At 38.1% G+C, this 21,857-nt stretch overlaps 1 protein-coding gene across 7 annotated transcripts in view; it reads right to left on the bottom strand.

Moving 5' to 3' along the window:
* Window positions 1-21,337, bottom strand: part of LOC139980838 (sodium-dependent dopamine transporter-like) — a 50,382-nt gene extending 29,045 nt beyond the window's left edge. Inside the window, exons 1-2 of one of the 7 annotated variants that reach the window (XM_071992797.1) lie at window positions 20,876-21,337; window positions 8,031-8,129 (exon numbers count right to left, since the gene is read on the bottom strand). In XM_071992797.1, the coding sequence (XP_071848898.1) occupies window positions 8,031-8,106 (76 nt within the window). In that variant the 5' untranslated portion in view covers window positions 8,107-8,129; window positions 20,876-21,337. Of the gene's footprint in view, window positions 1-6,899; window positions 7,047-8,030; window positions 8,133-11,946; window positions 12,054-12,800; window positions 12,820-12,863; window positions 12,889-12,920; window positions 12,970-13,280; window positions 13,438-20,875 lie in introns of those variants that run through there. The other 6 variants (XM_071992796.1, XM_071992799.1, XM_071992801.1 and 3 more) reach the window with 6 other exon arrangements.
* Between the last annotated feature and the right edge of the window lie 520 nt (window positions 21,338-21,857).

Raw genomic sequence — 21,857 nt, 5'->3', positions numbered from 1 at the left:
TTCTTTAGTTGTGAGACAATTTAATTAAGGCAATAGCATAGCTTACTAGTCTTGTGATACTGTGACTGTAGCAGGCTACCTTGCCTATATAGTCAGCTGTACTGTGTAAACATTACAAATTCAAATAGAATAATAACTATTTATTTCTTTAGTTGTGAGACAATGTAATTAAGGCAATAGCATAGCTTACTAGTCTTGTGATACTGTGACTGTAGCAGGCTACCTAGCCTATATAGTCAGCTGTACTGTGTAAACATTACAAATTCAAATAGAATAATAACTATTTATTTCTTTAGTTGTGAGACAATGTAATTAAGGCAATAGCATAGCTTACTAGTCTTGTGATACTGTGACTGTAGCAGGCTACCTAGCCTATATAGTCAGCTGTACTGTGTAAACATTACAAATTCAAATAGAATAATAACTATTTATTTCTTTAGTTGTGAGACAATGTAATTAAGGCAATAGCATAGCTTACTAGTCTTGTGATACTGTGACTGTAGCAGGCTACCTAGCCTATATAGTCAGCTGTACCGTGTAAACATTACAAATTCAAATAGAATAATAACTATTTATTTCTTTAGTTGTGAGACAATGTAATTAAGGCAATAGCATAGCTTACTAGTCTTGTGATACTGTGACTGTAGCAGGCTACCTAGCCTATATAGTCAGCTGTACTGTGTAAACATTACAAATTCAAATAGAATAATAACTATTTATTTCTTTAGTTGTGAGACAATGTAATTAAGGCAATAGCATAGCTTACTAGTCTTGTGATACTGTGACTGTAGCAGGCTACCTAGCCCATATAGTCAGCTGTACCGTGTAAACATTACAAATTCAATAGAATAAATACTATTTGTTTCTTTAGTTGTGAGACAATTTAATTAAGGCAATAGCATAGCTTACTAGTCTTTTGATACTGTGACTGTAGCAGGCTACCTAGCCTATATAGTCAGCTGTACCGTGTAAACATTACAAATTCAATAGAATAAATACTATTTGTTTCTTTAGTTGTGAGACAATGTAATTAAGGCAATAGCATAGCTTACTAGTCTTGTGATACTGTGACTGTAGCAGGCTACCTAGCCCATATAGTCAGCTGTACCGTGTAAACATTACAAATTCAATAGAATAAATACTATTTGTTTCTTTAGTTGTGAGACAATTTAATTAAGGCAATAGCATAGCTTACTAGTCTTGTGATACTGTGACTGTAGCAGGCTACCTAGCCTATATAGTCAGCTGTACCGTGTAAACATTACAAATTCAATAGAATAAATACTATTTGTTTCTTTAGTTGTGAGACAATGTAATTAAGGCAATAGCATAGCTTACTAGTCTTGTGATACTGTGACGTAGCAGGCTACCTAGCCCATATAGTCAGCTGTACCGTGTAAACATTACAAATTCAATAGAATAAATACTATTTGTTTCTTTAGTTGTGAGACAATTTAATTAAGGCAATAGCATAGCTTACTAGTCTTGTGATACTGTGACTGTAGCAGGCTACCTAGCCTATATAGTCAGCTGTACCGTGTAAACATTACAAATTCAATAGAATAAATACTATTTGTTTCTTTAGTTGTGAGACAATTTAATTAAGGCAATAGCATAGCTTACTAGTCTTGTGATACTGTGATTGTAGCAGGCTACCTAGCCAACAAAGTCAGTTAATTGTACCGCAACATTTATCAGTAGCCCGTATTCACAATTAAAGATAAAGTCGTAGACACATAATTGCATGACGATGAAACAACACTTCGGATTTCTACGCAGTCTATGTCATACTTTAAGGATAATTACACAAATTCAACAGCTTACACATGAAGTAGCGCATAAAATGTAATGGTGATGACAAAACCACAGTACGTCCTTCAAATGTCAGCATGGCTCTTCGAAATGAACTTTCCAAATTTTCGGGACAATCCGACAAAGGAAGTGAGTGCGGGAATTCTTAAACCACTCTGTTTCAGATAAACGTATAGGCATCTGTATTACATGTTCCATATCACTGATAACATGTCAACCGTTAGTAGGAGAGCAACACCATCATCATTAACATGTATCACTGATAACATGTCAACCGTAAGTAGGAGAGCAACACCATCATCATTAACATGTATCACTGATAACATGTCAACCGTTAGTAGGAGAGCAACACCATCATTATTAACATGTATCACTGAAAACATGTCTACCGTTAGTAGGAAAGCAACAACCATGATCATAAACATGTGTGGTTGAGAACATGTCTACCGCTAGAAGAAAAGCAACAACAATCATCATTTACATATCACTGAGAACATGTCTACCGTTAGAAGGAAAGCAACAACAATCATCATTAACATGTATCACTGAGAACATGTCTACCGTTAGAAGAAAAGCAACAACCATGATCATTAACATGTATCACTGAGAACATGTCTACCGTTAGAAGAAAAGCAACAACCATGATCATTAACATGTATCACTGAGAACATGTCTACCGTTAGTAGAAAAGCAACAACCATGATCATAAACATGTGTGGCTGAGAACATGTCTACCGTTAGTAGGAAAGCAACAACAATCATCATTAACATGTATCACTGAGAATATGTCTAACGTTAGAAGAAAAGCAACAACTATGATCATTAACATGTATCACTGAGAACATGTCTACCGTTAGTAGAAAAGCAACAACCATGATCATAAACATGTGTGGCTGAGAACATGTCTACCGTTAGTAGAAAAGCAAAAACAATCATCATTAACATATCACTGAGAACATGTCTAACGTTAGAAGGAAAGCAACAACAATCATCATTAACATATCACTGAGAACATGTCTACCGTTAGAAGAAAAGCAACAACCATGATCATTAACATGTATCACTGAGAACATGTCTACCGTTAGTAGAAAAGCAACAACCATGATCATAAACATGTGTGGCTGAGAACATGTCTACCGTTAGTAGAAAAGCAAAAACAATCATCATTAACATATCACTGAGAACATGTCTAACGTTAGAAGGAAAGCAACAACAATCATCATTAACATATCACTGAGAACATGTCTACCGTTAGTAGAAAAGCAACAACCATGATCATAAACATGTGTGGCTGAGAACATGTCTACCGTTAGTAGGAAAGCAACAACAATCATCATTAACATGTATCACTGAGAATATGTCTAACGTTAGAAGAAAAGCAACAACCATGATCATTAACATGTATCACTGAGAACATGTCTACCGTTAGTAGAAAAGCAACAACCATGATCATAAACATGTGTGGCTGAGAACATGTCTACCGTTAGTAGAAAAGCAACAACAATCATCATTAACATGTATCACTGAGAACATGTCTACCGTTAGTAGGAAAGCAACAACAATCATCATTAACATGTATCACTGAGAACATGTCTACCGTTAGAAGAAAAGCAACAACCATGATCATTAACATGTATCACTGAGAACATGTCTACCGTTAGTAGAAAAGCAACAACCATGATCATAAACATGTGTGGCTGAGAACATGTCTACCGTTAGTAGGAAAGCAACAACAATCATCATTAACATGTATCACTGAGAATATGTCTAACGTTAGAAGAAAAGCAACAACCATGATCATTAACATGTATCACTGAGAACATGTCTACCGTTAGTAGAAAAGCAACAACCATGATCATAAACATGTGTGGCTGAGAACATGTCTACCGTTAGTAGAAAAGCAACAACAATCATCATTAACATGTATCACTGAGAACATGTCTACCGTTAGTAGGAAAGCAACAACAATCATCATTAACATGTATCACTGAGAACATGTCTACCGTTAGTAGGAAAGCAACAACCATGATCATTAACATGTATCACTGAGAACATGTCTACCGTTAGTAGAAAAGCAACAACCATGATCATAAACATGTGTGGCTGAGAACATGTCTACCGTTAGTAGAAAAGCAACAACAATCATCATTAACATGTATCACTGAGAATATGTCTAACGTTAGAAGAAAAGCAACAACCATGATCATTAACATGTATCACTGAGAACATGTCTACCGTTAGTAGAAAAGCAACAACCATGATCATAAACATGTGTGTCTGAGAACATGTCTACCGTTAGTAGGAAAGCAACAACAATCATCATTAACATGTATCACTGAGAACATGTCTACCGTTAGTAGGAAAGCAAGAACCATGATCATTAACATGTGTGGCTGTGATGTTTGTGATGAACAAACTATCCATGGTGCTGCCATGTTAGCCTATACTGCACCCAATTTGCATGTTATCACTTTTTCAGATGTAATCAGTTTTCAGACTTTCTACGCCGTCCATTATTGCGATGCTTTGTTCCTTCGGAAGTATATCAATTGTATATCGATTGCGGGTAACCTATTTCAAATGGTCTCAAACTTGTCAGTTCATGTTCTGTTGCATTTCGGGCGATTGGGCGTTGGAAGAATAAATAAGAGACAAGACTCTAAGAAAGTTAAAAAATAAGCTGTCTATAAAGAGTTTTCGAAAACTCGACACTGCCTGTCCGCATGCGTAGATTGTTTCTGTTTTTAACATACATGTCGAAACAGCTACAATATGCAAATAACCATATCATTGCTTGACCCACAAAGTCAATGTCATTGCTTGACCCGCAAGGTTAATGTTATTTGCTTGACCCGCAGTGTCAGATGGCCTCGCTTGACCCGCAAGGTCATTGTCATTTGCAAGGTCAGGTGGCCTCATTTAAGCAATGCTTTCAACACTTAATGGCATAAGTACCGTACAATCTGAAAATACGAGAAATAGTGCCTCAGTGAATAAAAGGTAGGGTTATATATGTTTACGATCATGTCTTCATTATAAGGACTCAAAATACAGATTCCAAGATGAAGAACTTGAGTTAAAATACCACATTGTATTTTAATCGACAATACATGTTTAAATCATGACAAGTTATATTTACATAAAATGAAAAGAAAACCACTGTGCTAATAATAAACAATATATATCCCCTGGCATATCGGGGTATGGTGCCATCGCCACGCTAGATTTCAGACCTCATAATATTCCATAAGCTTGGCTGTTATTTAAAGCAGAATTTTGTGGTTGCTTAATGTTTTGGACACTATGAAAAAGTCAACTCATAGTCACGCATATTTTGTTTAACCCTCAAGAGATATGTGGATAACTTCAATCCATGTCATAGTCAAACATATTTTGTTTAACCCTCAAGCGATACGTGGCTTACTTTAACCCATGTCATAGTCACACATATTTTGTTTACGCCTCAATAGATATGTGGCTAACATCAATCCATGTCATAGTCAAACATATTTTGTTTAACCCTCAATAAATCTGTGGCTAACATCAGCCAATGTCATAGTCACGCATATTTTGCTTAACCCTCAAGCGATATGTGGCTTACTTCAACCCATGTCATAGTGAAACATATTTTGTTTAACCCTCAAGAAATCTGTGGCTAAAATCAACCCATGTCATAGTCACACATATTTTGTTTACGCCTCAAGAGATCTGTGGCTAACATCAGCCAATGTCATAGTCAAACATATTTTGTTTACGCCTCAATAGATATGTGGCTAACATCAATCCATGTCATAGTCAAACATATTTTGTTTAACCCTCAAGAAATCTGTGGCTAACATCAGCCAATGTCATAGCCACGCATATTTTGTTTAACCCTCAAGAGATCTGTGGATAACTTCAACCCATGTCATAGTCACACATATTTTGTTTACGCCTCAATAGATATGTGGCTAACATCAATCCATGTCATAGTCAAACATATTTTGTTTAACCCTCAAGAAATCTGTGGCTAACATCAGCCAATGTCATAGCCACGCATATTTTGTTTAACCCTCAAGAGATCCGTGGATAACTTCAACCCATGTCATAGTCACACATATTTTGTTTACGCCTCAAGAGATATGTGGCTTACTTCAACCCTTGTCATAGTCAAACATATTTTGTTTAACCCTCAAGAAATCTGTGGCTAAAATCAACCCATGTCATAGTCACACATATTTTGTTTACGCCTCAAGAGATATGTGGCTTACTTCAACCCTTGTCATAGTCAAACATATTTTGTTTACCACTCAATAAATCTGTGGCTAACATCAGCCAATGTCATAGCCACGCATATTTTGTTTAACCCTCAAGAGATATGTGGATAACATCAACCCATGTCATAGTCAAACATATTTTGTTCAACCCTCAAGAGATGTGTGGCTAACATCATCTGGGGGTAATCTGAACAGCCCATGTCATAGTCATAAATAGTATAGGCATATGGCATAGCCTACAAGAGATATGTAGATAACGTCAAATTGGTTGCTCCTTATTAGCGATTAATTGATCGCTTAATCCTACCTCATAGAGCATTTTGTGTTTCACAAATGTAACGTATTGCTTGTATTTCCTTGTACACGGTATCTTTATCATTCCTAATCATAACCCTAACCCTAACCCTTACCCACTATGACTAAAGATATCTCGATATAGGCGATGTAAACCAAAAGTTTTTTTTCGGTGTACTCTAAGATGCCTGTTAAGCGGAACATAATGTAAAGTGACTTAAACTGAAATTTAATAGACTTCCACTCAATTCATTATCTTCTTATGCTGAATATTAATACGTAACCCTAATTCTAACCTTATACTCTAGTTGACGCTAATTATTAATTTCGTAACCGTGAACCAACCAGACCTTCAATTAACACTAAAATCAAACAAGCACTTTCATGATGTGCTATACCGCCGCCAGCTGACGTATATACAGTCCACACGTTTATTAAAGGTGGGGGAGATTCCCCATCCACGAGATTAAACCCCTTTTGCAAAAGATAAAATACAAAAATACAAAATAAAACCCTTTGTGAGTTTTATAATCTTACCTTGTGTCCTAAATATTCTAAAAGGACTCATCGCAGCTTGCTACAAAAATAGTCTTGACAGATGAAAGGATAGACATTAACTGACTCTACGACGAGTTTATTAAAGCATAACCTCATTACAGCATGCGGTATCAGTCGGATGTTGACTCTGCCTTATTTGCATATTGTGTGCGTAGCTCTTAATTAAGATTATATTGCAACAATGTCCCTCTATTGTCAATATGGACACGCTTCTAATAATGCTGCTAGTTTTATGAAGAGTGTAATATCCTGTGATTATATTATCACCGTTGAACATCAGCAGGGCCAATAAAGGAATTCAAAAGTTTGTCGCATTTAATGATACCATTGTTACAAGATGTGGCAAAGTTTCTTGCTCACAATTATCGCTCTCTCATAAACGGTCCGTACATACATCCACAAAAGTGTAGTGCATTAACTCGATCTGTAAACTTTTTACTCATTTTTCGATGCATGGCAAATAAGATTAAAACTTGCTGTTCAATCAACCCAAATAATTGCTGGTGAATGATTCCAACCAACACATCGCTTCCTCACCCAGACAATGTTGGTACAATAAAAAATCTGAAGGTATATTTATGTTTCTCTATAGATATCTGTTTATCAAGATTCACGATTGACTTTTTAAATTTGGTAAATGTCTGGAATGCAGCTTTAAGTACAAAGCGATTATAGGGAGGTTGGATCCTCAATCCAGACCAATTAATGCAAATCCATTATAACGAACTTCTAATAACTCAGCATCAAAATGTTATTTGATAATGATTACCAATATATCACCCATGCATAGACGGCACCCCACCGCCAACACCATGTCTCGATTTGTAATGTACTATAACATGTTATTTGATAATGACTTCCATTTATGTATTAAGATCTTGATTGGTCATTTCCCAAATTAGGGAAGTGGTCACTACCACCACATAACATTAGCTAGACTGGTCACGTGATACTACAATCTACTAACCCCTTAAAAATGTTGCACATTAGCCAGGCACGTCAAGTTAAATAGCTATTCTTGAATAATTCATTCGTTAGCTAAACTAGCTGACTTATATCGGTCTTAATTAACAATTGACTTCCAATTAATCGCAATGTAGAGAGACTTACCCCCTGCAGGCCTCATGTCGAAACCGTACACTTTACAGTGTTGAGTTGAAGCTGTAGGAGCGACAGTATGGTCCATTATTTAAAGTGAACAGCTAACACCTGTCAAGAAAGAAAGGGTTGTCACTTTACATCTAAAACGTAAAATATATTTTTGTGATTATATGATTTAAGTACTTTATCAATGGTAAATCCTTCATCAAACTAACATTTGCGTGGTAAGTTTACAGTTAACCTGCGATTATTTAGGGAATTGCTCGTTGTGACACACACTGATAGGTTCATATTGGATAACGGGCTGGTCATAAAAAACGCAAGGAATATCATATATGTGTGCTTTACACTAGATCCGGATCATACGATCATCTCTCCATGGGGTAAACTTATGCATTGATCCGGACGAATTTACACCTGAACGCAAGGAATATCTATTATGGGTGCTTTACACTAGATCCGAATCAGATACCCTGATGCTATCAGACGATCATCTCTCCATGGGGTAAACTTATGCATTGATCCGGACGAATTTACACCTGAACGCAAGGAATATCTATTATGGGTGCTTTACACTAGATCCGGATCAGACGATCATCTCTCCATGGGGTAAACTTATGCATTGATCCGGACGAATTTACACCTGAACGCAAGGAATATCTATTATGGGTGCTTTACACTAGATCCGGATCAGACGATCATCTCTCCATGGGGTAAACTTATGCATTGATCCGGACGAATTTACACCTGAACGCAAGGAATATCTATTATGGGTGCTTTACACTAGATCCGGATCAGACGATCATCTCTCCATTGGGTAAACTTATGCATTGATCCGGACGCTTGAGTCGTACTCTGATCCTACCCCGCTTTTCACCGGATGTTGTTAAAAAATCGCATCGGAAATGTGTCATGCGCAGCCGCGGATCGCGTAGTACGTATACTCCCAAACTTTCGTTGTCATGGATGCATAGCCTAGGGTGACAATACTACGCTATGAACGGCCCACACGCACTCACACTACGTAAGAATTAGCACATGCATGATACAAGACTGGAATTTCACGCGAGCATGCACGTGACGTAATGCGGTCAACGGATATTTCGGGTCACTGTTGATACGGGAGAGTTTACATTGCAAAATTGATCTCGACGTCCTGATCAGATCCTGGTCTCAGCAACAAAATAGTAGGATCAGATCCGGATGCGAACTGCGATTACACTACAGCCGTGATGTCGACGTCGGGATCAGATCCTGACGTCGAGATCTGATCCGCATCTAGTGTTAAAGCACACTATGTTCCCTCGCGATCTGAAATCACGGGTGATTCACACAAAACGGAGTGTTACTAGAGATCTGATCACGCCGGGAGCGTTACCAGCGATTGATGTTTCCCTTTACCTCAGAGAATAAGACGATAGATACGCTGAGAATAAGACAATAGATACGCTGAGAATAAGACGATAGATACGCTGAGAATAAGACGATAGATACGCTGAGAATAAGACGATAGATACGCTGAGAATAAGACGATAGATACGCTGAGAATATAGATACGCTGTGAATAAGACGATAGATACGCTGAGAATAAGACGATAGATACGCTGAGAATAAGACGATAGATACGCTGAGAATAAGACGATAGATACGCTGAGAATAAGACGATAGATACGCTGAGAATAAGACGATAGATACGCTGAGACTAAGTCGATAGATACGCTGAGAATAAGACGATAGATACGCTGAGAATAAGACGATAGATACGCTGTGAATAAGACGATAGATACGCTGAGAATTTCTTCATAGAAACAAGAACTCTGGCTACGGGATAATTTTATTGTGTGAAAAGCGGAAAACTTACTTATAAGAGAGCCATTACTCTTTTCTAACATGTCTAAGGAATAGTTATTCCCAATGCAACAATTTGCGTAAATAAAAGAGTTTAGTTTCTTGTTCACTCCGCCAGCTTGTGCCCTGGGAATCCAAAATGTTTCATAAATAAGTTTTCAAATGTGAATAACTCTGGTCTACTAAAACTAACGTTGTTGCACTTATGAAGCGTCAGTGAAGAAACCTGTCTAGCTTGGTTACAAAATTTGAAACAATAATCTGGTGGCTGACTATTCATCTTACAGTTGGTTATTTCAACAAACTACGCTAATTGTGGCGCTCATATACAACGTTATGCCTTGCCAGTAAGTATATACCATACAGTCAACTATTTCAACAAACTACGCTGATTGTAACGAGCAGCTACCACGTTATGCCTTGCCAGTAAGTCTACACCATACAGTTAACTATTTCAACAAAATACGCTGATTGTAGCGCGCAGGTACCACGTTTACCTTGTTCATCTTACAGGTGGTTATTTCAACAAACTACGCTGATTATGGCGCTCAGATACCACGTTATGCCTTGCCAATAAGTATACACCATACAGTTAACTATTTCAACAAACTACGCTGATTGTAGCGCACAGATACCACGTTATGCCTTGTCAATAAGTATACACCAAACAGTGAACTATTTCCACAAACTACGCTGATTGTAGCGCGCAGATACCACGTTATGCCTTGTCAATAAGTATACACCAAACAGTTAACTATTTCAACAAACTACGCTGATTGTAGCGCTCAGATACCACGTTATGCCTTGTCAATAAGTATTCACCAAACAGTTAACTATTTCAACAAACTACGCTGATTGTAACGCTCAGATACCACGTTAAAGCCTTGTCATAAGTATTCATCTTACAGTTGGTTATTTCCACAAACTACGCTGATTGTAGCGCTCAGATACCACGTTATGCCTTGTCAATAAGTATTCACCAAACAGTTCACTATTTCAACAAACTACGCTGATTGTAGCGCGCAGATACCACGTTATGCCTTGTCAATAAGTATTCACCAAACAGTTCACTATTTCAACAAACTACGCTAATTGTGGCGCGCAGTTACCACGTTATGCCTTGTCAATAAGTATTCACCAAACAGTCAACTATTTCACCAAACTACGCTGATTGTGGCGCGCAGTTACCACGTTATGCCTTGTCAATAAGTATTCACCAAACAGTTAACTATTTCAACAAACTACGCTGATTGTAGCGCGCAGATACCACGTTATGCCTTGTCAATAAGTATTCACCAAACAGTCAACTATTTCAACAAACTACGCTGATTGTAGCGCGCAGATACCACGTTATGCCTTGCCAGTAAGTATACACTATACAGTCAACTATTTCAACAAACTACGCTGATTGTAACGCTCAGATACCACGTTATGCCTTGTCAATAAGTATTCACCAAACAGTTAACTATTTCAACAAACTACGCTGATTGTAGCGCGCAGATACCACGTTATGCCTTGCCAATAAGTATACCATACAGTCAACTATTTCAACAAACTACGCTGAATGTGGCGCTCAGATACCACGTTATGCCTTGTCAATAAGTATTCACCAAACAGTTAACTATTTCACCAAACTACGCTGAATGTGGCGCTCAGATACAACGTTATGCCTTGCCAGTAAGTATGCACCACACAGTCAACTATTTCAACAAACTACGCTGATTGTAGTGCGCAGATACCACGTTATGCCTTGCCAATAAGTATTCATATTACAGTTGGTTATTGGCGAACCGACCACGTTATGTAACGCCTATGAGTATTCATCTTACATTGACCTACGCTGTGTTTGTCCACACGGTACTGAAGTTTTATTTAAATATATAAAGTCAAATCCTTTATTTCCCAACTATCACTGTTTGTGTGTCACAGTGAGCTTATATATTCTAGCACTATCATTTGCAACTTTAGCTTGGAAATTATATTATTATAAGTGAAAACTAATGTATAACAAGAAATGTTGAAGTACCTTTTGTATTATATGGTGAAAACTAATGTATAACAAGTAATGTTGAATTACCTTTTGATGAGGAACTCCTAAACACACCCTGCGCTCTTATTTTCGCCCGTCGATGGTCGCTTGCAATGTTCTTTTGAAGCTCTATTTCGTTTCTTCTTTATCTCGTAAACTTTTCAGATATACAATGTTATGAATATTCAAGCCATACTATTGAATAGAGTACTTTGCCTCGTTACAACAAACTACCAGAAGAATATGTGTCAATACTTTGTATCGAAGACAAAGGGCTTTAATTAAAAGCAACCGCGGGCAAAATTCATTAAGGTGTCTTAGCTAGGCTCCTGGTCGCCGACAGAAAAATTCAATCAATACAATTCTGAGGAAAGAATGCAAGCAATGGAGAGCCTGAAACTACCGGGGAAAAAAAAGAACGAAAATTTGAACTGAAAAAAAAAGGCAAATCAAATACCGCACAGAAGTGCGGATTAAATAATGTAACTATATAGACCCGACCGTTATGTACATTACAATTAAATCACTTTGGTCTTTAGATACGATCCGTTCCCGACGAAGCAACCATTGACATTCCACATATTCTCTAAACAAGTACTCTTTGTTAATGAAATTCAACAGGTCTGTGAACTTCACACTCGTACTCAGTGCACCTCCCAAACCCCTATCACAGTGTGCCTATCACAGTGTGCCTATCGCACTCCCAAACCCCTATCACAGTGTGCCTATCGCACTCCCAAACCCCTATCACAGTGTGCCTATCACACTCCCAAACCCCTCAACTGGTTGGTGTCTAACTGTTCCTGCGGACATGCTACTATATCCACAGTTATGTTACTCAACTGGTTGCTGTCTAACTGTTCCTGCGGACATGCTACTATATCCACAGTTATGTTACTCACCTGATTGGTGTCTAGCTGTTCCTGTGAACATGCTACTATATCCACAGTTATGTTACTCAACTGGTTGGTGTCTAGCTGTTCCTGCGGACATGCTATTATATCCACAGTTGTGTTACTCACCTGGTTGGTGTCTAGCTGTTCCTGCGGAGATGCTACTATATCCACAGTTATGTTACTCACCTGATTGGTGTCTAGCTGTTTCTGTGAACATGCTACTATATCCACAGTTATGTTACTCAACTGGTTGGTGTCTAGCTGTTCCTGCGGACATGCTATTATATCCACAGTTGTGTTACTCACCTGGTTGGTGTCTAGCTGTTCCTGTGAACATGCTACTATATCCACAGTTATGTTACTCACCTGGTTGGTGTCTAGCTGTTCCTGCGGAGATGCTACTATATCCACAGTTATGTTACTCAACTGGTTGCTGTGTAACTGTTCATGTGAACATGCTACTATATCCACAGTTATGTTACTCACCTGGTTGGTGTCTAGCTGTTCCTGCGGAGATGCTACCATTACGCCTTTTAAACATTGCCCATGTTACAGCTAGTTATAAAACACATATAAATGACCAGACGGCTGGAAAGCTGTCTTAAATAGGTCTCTGCAAATAACGAGTTTAGTATGCATGTTTACTTTTCAGCTGCCAAACCCCAAGACGAGGGATATGGTTCACTGAACACTGGACGTTTATTTCAGATAGCATACAATTTCCTCATCCCACACTGACGTGTTAACATTTGCCAAGTGAGATCAAATGAGATTCCTGAAAGTCCCTTGATTGTGAATGACGCTCGCTTGAAATCCCACTTTCTTTCGATAATAATCAATCAATAAACAATATTGATAAACATTCAAACAAGTCGGCCTATTTTTTTTTTAACTGAGAGAGTGAGTGTGACACGTGATTAACTTGAAATTGTTGTAGGAAGAAGTCATTCGGCCGTTGTTTGTCACAAAGACCTTTTTAGTTAATAGAGTGCGTAAAATTAAACACACATAATCCTTTAAAATATGCGGTTGCCATGGTACTCTGACGTAGCTGGTTCCTCTTCTGGGTTTGGAGGAGGAGAGAACAATAAAGCTACTTTAGTGAAATATTTACTTGAGAGCTTTTTCCATACTGTGACCTGTTTTCTCTGTCGGCTTTCAATAGACGCCATCAAGAACTTTGTTATCCAGATGGGCCAATCATGAAGGCTTGTTTAACAAATAGGAATTAACAGGAGTAGGGTTACGGTGCAAGCACCAAGTGGGTTGTGCAATTTTCCATTATGCGAATTTTACACAACTTATGTCTGCTGAAAGATTGATTAAGATCGTGTAGATACTTCATGCCGCGAACCTAAATTATACTTAGCTGAACCTATGCAGATGGCGCAGTACTGAAAAGATACATTGCTGCTGTTAACAGAAATCATGGTGTATTGCTCAGGCTCGTATCGAGGTGCTCGTATGCAAATAAGGAATAGTTTTCTGGATTCACCAATGGTATGGCATATCGCGTGGTAGACTTCAATCATGTTTTCAGTACGACGATGTTAATTTTAAGTGCAGTGAAACCTGCGATTTATTTTTAGTGCAGCAACATATATGTTTAGTTCAGCAACTTCTAATATTAGTACAGCGTGGCCCTTTTTGCGTTCCATGTTTAACTACGCTGCCCGTGGCTGTTCGTAATGTGAATAACTAATGTCTGACAATCGTTTGTACAGTACTTGGTATGTACATCATCATATGAAATGTTAGTCTTTAGTAAAATGACTATATATCAGTTAGACCCCCCCCCCCCCATTAGTGGGTTGAAATGAAAGAAAGCGGTGATAGAAATTAGGAGTAAATTTTAATATAAAAAATAATGCAATGTAAATTGAAGCACAACATGACTAAAATGCCTTTAAAAGTTATATTTTTGCGGCGCGCTTCACGCGCACCCGTCGTAGATAGTTGTTTCATTATTACTTTCTGTAAGACAGCTTGAGTGTAATTATTGTTTCAAAGCCCCATCCAACCCTTACCATCATTCATCGTCCCCACCCACAAGCCCCTTGCCTCATCCAATCGACCGGTCTTCAGTACGATTTTTGCTGTTGTAAAAACAAATGGTAAAATTGTGATTTATGTTGTCTGTTTAGTGTTTAGTTAACATCCGATGTCATTTGAAGATACTTAAATGCTCCATTCTAATGCCCTTACTTTTGTAAATACCTCAGAGCTTCCCCCACCAGGGCTTTACCTGGACCCCATCAGGAGAACTAGACGGGGCCCTAGTCCCCACGCCTTTTCGAGCGCTTCTTGCTCGTACGGGACTTTGCAACCTGAAATACCCCATTTGCCCATGAAGTATTAAGACCTTACGCCGCCACTGCAGGTATACTATATGTGTACAGAGTGCTTGCCTAGTACAACCACTCAAGAATCTCTGCAGGCTGGCAGGTTATGTTTTACTGTACCATCATGGACTGACTATATGAATGGCTAGCATGAGAGCGGGATATACTACTTTATGTGTATGGCTTCCCAAACTGTGGGTCGCAATCGAGAAATTGGTCGTCTACTTTTGCCGGTTGTTCCGAATGTTTCTAAAAGACTCCGACAGTTTAGTTCCGTTTCTTATGTAAAGTTGTGTAGAACTCCAGAGTATGTTGCCAACAACATTAGTATCGGAAACTTTGCTGTCTTGAGTAAAACTTTGACACTTTAATGTGATAGTCTTTCATATTTATTCATTTGAGATATGTTCGGACACAATAAGCAGAATATTTTGTCCAATATTACTTAGCTTTCAAGGGCTTGTATCACTATAATCTACCAACATGTTGTGCTGGCTGTTAAATCCCTACAATGCATGAACAACTTCATAGTTGCAGTAATGTTGCAGTTGTTGAATATTGGTGTTTATATCTTGTCACGGTGAGGGTCAATGACACATAATAGCAGCAATACCCATGGCTATGTTATGAACAAGGTTACCACCTATATAGATGTGCTGTCTTCCCTGAGGTGTTAATTTTCCGCATACAACGAGCTCGTGCAACTTTCCTCTGGATAGGAGTACGTACGAACTTTCTGTAAGCATTCGTCTTTACGTCTGCTATACTTTGGCAGCAGTTATTATGTAGTCTTGAACAACGCATTATCAAATCATCATCCAGATCTTAAACTTGCAGTATACAGCAGTTCCCGCTTTACCGACTTACCCTAAGGGCTGTATACAGATTAGTAAGTCAAAACTTGTTCTGACAGAAATCTATATTTTTATCCTCTACACTTGCCTAAATTATACCCGCATCACGTGACTCGCGGCAGTTCACAACTGCCGTGTAAGAATGTTCTGTGGCTCTCTTGTATTGAGAATGTATATGACAATTGGTCGCTTTATTAATCTAGACCCTGAATATTTTATGGCATACAATGTCCTAATGCCTTGCTATAATTTGTTTTAATGTATCCAATTTTCGACTGTTACCAATTGACAAATGAACATCGCATCTCCCGCCCCTGCCATATTTTAGGGAAACACTTCGTCCAATGTTCATGCATATTCCCAGCGACTTTAAGCGCTCACGCAAACACGCGATCACACACACACGCTACGACACATGACACCCAAATGCAACCAGCCCCCTACCCCCGTAACCTATCCTCATATCACCATGAGTACCGTATATTAACCACATCATGCATTTCAGCCCCCTCCCCCTGTAACCTATCCTCACATCACCATGAGTACCCGTATATTAACCACATCATGCATTTCAGCCCCCTCCCCCTGTAACCTATCCTCACATCACCATGAGTACCCGTATATTAACCACATCATGCATTTCAGCCCCCTACCCCCGTAACCTATCCTCATATCACCATGAGTACCCGTATATTAACCACATCATGCATTTCATCCCCCTCCCCCCGTAACCTATCCTCATATCACCATGAGTACCCGTATATTAACCACATCAGGCATTTCAGCCCCCTCCCCCTGTAACCTATCCTCACATCACCATGAGTACCCGTATATTAACCACATCATGCATTTCGATGCCAACCGTTATAAAATAGCTGTAATAGACTGCAACAGCCATTTTACTACAACATCTCATCAACCCCTATAAATCACAGTTAGGCCTATGAGAAGAAAAAACAGTGATACCGTTTTTTTAACAACTTATTTTTATTTCCAAACAATATAAGCATGTCCAAAATAATATGGGCATGTCCAAAATAATATGGGCATGTCCAAAATAATATGGGCATGTCCAAAATAATATGGGCATGTCCAAATGTATTTCGAAAGTGATATAAGTATGTCCAAAATAACATGAGCATGTCCAAACTAATATAAGAGTGTCGAAAGATTATATGAGCATGTCCAAAATATTAAAAGAGTATCGAAAAGTAATACAAGAGGGTCGAATTGAACTGCTGGCTTGAATTTTGTACAGTGAACATTTTTGCGCTTTAAGTTACGCCGTATGTTTCAAAATATCTAAAATAATATAAGCATGTCCAAATTTATATAGACATGTCAAAACTAATATGAGCATGTCCAAAATGATATGAGCATTTCCAAAATAATATAAGCGTGTAGAAAAATAATCGAAAAGTATGGAGTGTAACTGCGCAATTCAACTTTGTACAGTGAACATTTAGGCATTTGAAGTCAAGCCATGTGTTTCAAATATCGAACTTTTATATGTTTATATTGTTTGGAAATTTTTGATGCAAATGGCATTCCGTAATGTTCTTTCGAGAATGTAAGTTGATATGGATATGTTTAATGTCTTTTGCAGATTCTATAACACTTTCAGTTTACTTCGTATGTCAATATTTACAGAAGCGGCCGTAGCTACATACAGCATGAGTTATATGTTGGAAGCTTTGAGCATACAGACAACTGACTAGCTGTACTCTGTTTGATAAATGTAAGAGTATATGAAGCTGACTAGCTGCACTCTGTTTGGTAAGTGTAAGAGTATATGAAGCTGATTAGCTGTACTCTGAGAAGTGTAAGAGTAGGCCTATATGAAGCTGACTAGCTGTACTCTGTTTGATAAATGTAAGAGTATATGAAGCTGACTAGCTGCACTCTGTTTGGTAAGTGTAAGAGTATATGAAGCTGATTAGCTGTACTCTGAGAAGTGTAAGAGTAGGCCTATATGAAGCTGACTAGCTGTACTCTGTTTGAAAAGTGTAAGAGTATATGAAGCTGACTAGCTGCACTCTATTAGAAGTGTATATAAAGCTGACTAGCTGCACTCTATTAGAAGTGTATATAAAGCTGACTAGCTGCACTCTATAGATTTGAGAAGTGTAAGAGTATATAAAACTGATTAGCTGCACTCTATTAGAAGTGTATATAAAGCTGACTAGCTGCACTCTATAGATTTGAGAAGTGTAAGAGTATATGAAGCTGACTAGCTGCACTCTATAGATTTGAGAAGTGTAAGAGTATATAAAACTGATTAGCTGCACTCTATTAGAAGTGTATATAAAGCTGACTAGCTGCACTCTATAGATTTGAGAAGTGTAAGAGTATATGAAGCTGACTAGCTGCACTCTATAGATTTGAGAAGTGTAAGAGTATATAAAACTGATTAGCTGCACTCTATTAGAAGTGTATATAAAGCTGACTAGCTGCACTCTATAGATTTGAGAAGTGTAAGAGTATATGAAGCTGACTAGCTGCACTCTATAGATTTGAGAAGTGTAAGAGTATATGAAGCTGACTAGCTGCACTCTATAGATTTGAGAAGTGTAAGAGTATATAAAACTGATTAGCTGCACTCTATTAGAAGTGTATATAAAGCTGACTAGCTGCACTCTATAGATTTGAGAAGTGTAAGAGTATATGAAGCTGACTAGCTGCACTCTATAGATTTGAGAAGTGTAAGAGTATATAAAACTGATTAGCTGCACTCTATTAGAAGTGTATATAAAGCTGACTAGCTGCACTCTATAGATTTGAGAAGTGTAAGAGTATATGAAGCTGACTAGCTGCACTCTATAGATTTGAGAAGTGTAAGAGTATATAAAACTGATTAGCTGCACTCTATTAGAAGTGTATATAAAGCTGACTAGCTGCACTCTATAGATTTGAGAAGTGTAAGAGTATATGAAGCTGACTAGCTGCACTCTATAGATTTGAGAAGTGTAAGAGTATATAAAACTGATTAGCTGCACTCTATTAGAAGTGTATATAAAGCTGACTAGCTGCACTCTATAGATTTGAGAAGTGTAAGAGTATATGAAGCTGACTAGCTGCACTCTATAGATTTGAGAAGTGTAAGAGTATATGAAGCTGACTAGCTGCACTCTATAGATTTGAGAAGTGTAAGAGTATATGAAGCTGACTAGCTGCACTCTATAGATTTGAGAAGTGTAAGAGTATATAAAACTGATTAGCTGCACTCTATTAGAAGTGTATATAAAGCTGACTAGCTGCACTCTATAGATTTGAGAAGTGTAAGAGTATATGAAGCTGACTAGCTGCACTCTATAGATTTGAGAAGTGTAAGAGTATATAAAACTGATTAGCTGCACTCTATTAGAAGTGTATATAAAGCTGACTAGCTGCACTCTATAGATTTGAGAAGTGTAAGAGTATATGAAGCTGACTAGCTGCACTCTATAGATTTGAGAAGTGTAAGAGTATATGAAGCTGAACTTCCTTCTTGGTTTTTTCTTCTTTGTGAAACGTTAGTGTTATTAATGCCGCGCATACAGTGCGCTGTTGGAAGTTAAATTGCTATAAATTGCAACATAAGTGATGTACACATATTGCTATAGAAACATGTTAGTGCCCTTCCAATGAACATGTAGTTAGGTGATTTGTTGGTACAAATTGAAATAACTTGTATTTGTAATATACTAATCGACTTTGCAGCGTCTACGATTGTACATAACATGTACCTTCCAATGGTCCGCTGTGTTCAATGCACCATTCCACGGTTCGGTAATATTATTAGGTCGTGAGTAAAAAACAGATATTACAAATACAAGCCTTCCCGACTGAACAATGGTTCAACATGACAAGGCGAGAAATGTCACGGACGCCAAGAACGAAAAGTAGGTTACAATTGTTCGGATGATGAAACGGTGAACTTAGGAGATGGCAACTGTAAGGTTTTACTAACCCTGCGGTTCAAACAAAAGCATAACTTAACAGTGGCATGTTTATACTGCTTTTTGGATCTTTACAATTTACAATCTGTAGTCAATATATACACAATATGACAAAACCAATATGAACTGTTTGCTTGAAATAAACCATATACAGTGTGATTCACTTAGATGTTAGTGCGATATAAGGATAATTGTGTTGATGATTTCAATATGTGTAATAAGTCGAGTGTTAGTGCGATATAAGGATAATAGTGTTGATGATTTCAATATGTTAATAAGTCAAGTGTTAGTGCAATATAAGGATAATTGCGTTGATGATTTCGATATGTTAATAAGTGAAGTGTTAGTGCGATATAAGGATAATTGCGTTGATGATTTCGATATGTTAATAAGTGAAGTGTTAGTGCGATATAAGGATAATTGTGTTGATGATTTCAATATGTTAATAAGTGAAGTGTTAGTGCGATATGAGGATAATTGTGTTGTAAATTAGGAGTGGTTCACCAAGAACACGGAGACCAAGGAATCTATACTGCTGCCCTCAAAAGGTTTCAAACCAAATTGATGTTAGATAGGTCTAGTAGGGTAGTAAGCTTAGGCCAATTCAGCAAACTGAGCGACATTTATCCTATCTCACGTACATTGCACATCACCGTTTTGTTTTAAAATGTGCAATATTTTTACGAGCTCACGCTTTATCTGCCCTTCCTTTCAATGTCCTCTTGAACGTAGCCTGTTGAACATTTTGAAGGCATGGTATGTATTTGCAGTGGTACCAACCGTCTTAGATATGCTACAAGTTGACAGTAAATTCCACCAGAAGCATTGGTGATTCTATCAACCTACAAAAACACACCATCTTATAAGGCAATTGAATTTAGAAGCACCGTATATTAGTCATTGCAAAACACAGCCTAGGATTCATGAATGATGAAATATAAACTTACCGGAATAGGTTATAGTTATGGCGGCGTTGGAACTTGAATAAGTTGAATGATGGACAGGGTTAGTATAAATCAACACCTGCGTGTAAAATAGGCTAACAAAACAAACTTGTGATGTTAAAACGTTTGCTCATTACATTGTGGCTGTTAACAAGCCACCTGTTATGACGGAGGCGACAGGGCGACACAGGAGACCCGTATGACTTGCTTATCCCCGCTGTGATCTTCGTTGAATTAATTATCTGCGGTTTATCGGTGATTGTCTTCACATTATAATCGCTAGAAAATAGAGTTTTGAAGGGTTAAGCATTTGAGAGATGAATTATTGTTATACCACGGGAACTTGATTGTCAGATAAATACTTGATGCAAGGCACAATTTACGCACAGACAAGTGTTTGATCCAATTTTAAACACGCAGATTTGAAACTCGCCATAATGTAAGCTATACATGCCGCCGCCACGCTAATCCCCTTATGTTATTTCGGACATATATAAACAAAGAAAGGGTCTCTATAGTATAGAGTCCAAGGTAACTTTTAAAGTTCGATCTAAAATGTCTGGAACGCAAATAGGGCAAAATCAAACAATAAAAACGTTTATTACATTGATGACTGTAGGTTAGGGTTAGGTGCTAGGGTTAGGGTTAGGGTTAGGGTTAGGGTTAGGGTTAGGGTTAGGGTTAGGGTTAGGGTTAGGGTTAGGGTTAGGGTTAGGGTTAGGGTTAGGGTTAGGGTTAGGGTTAGGGTTAGGGTTAGGGTTAGGGTTAGGGTTAGGGTTAGGGTTAGGGTTAGGGTTAGGGTTAGGGTTAGGGTTAGGGTTAGGGTTAGGGTTAGGGTTAGGGTTAGGGTTAGGGTTAGGGTTAGGGTTAGGGTTAGGGTTAGGGTTAGGGTTAGGGTTAGGGTTAGGGTTAGGGTTAGGGTTAGGGTTAGGGTTAGGGTTAGGGTTAGGGTTAGGGTTAGGGTTAGGGTTAGGGTTAGGGTTAG

The sequence above is a fragment of the Apostichopus japonicus genome, chromosome 15 (assembly GCF_037975245.1).
Source record: "Apostichopus japonicus isolate 1M-3 chromosome 15, ASM3797524v1, whole genome shotgun sequence".
In the NCBI taxonomy this organism is placed as follows: Eukaryota; Metazoa; Echinodermata; class Holothuroidea; order Aspidochirotida; family Stichopodidae; genus Apostichopus; species Apostichopus japonicus.
This window is presented reverse-complemented; position numbering and strand designations above follow the sequence as displayed.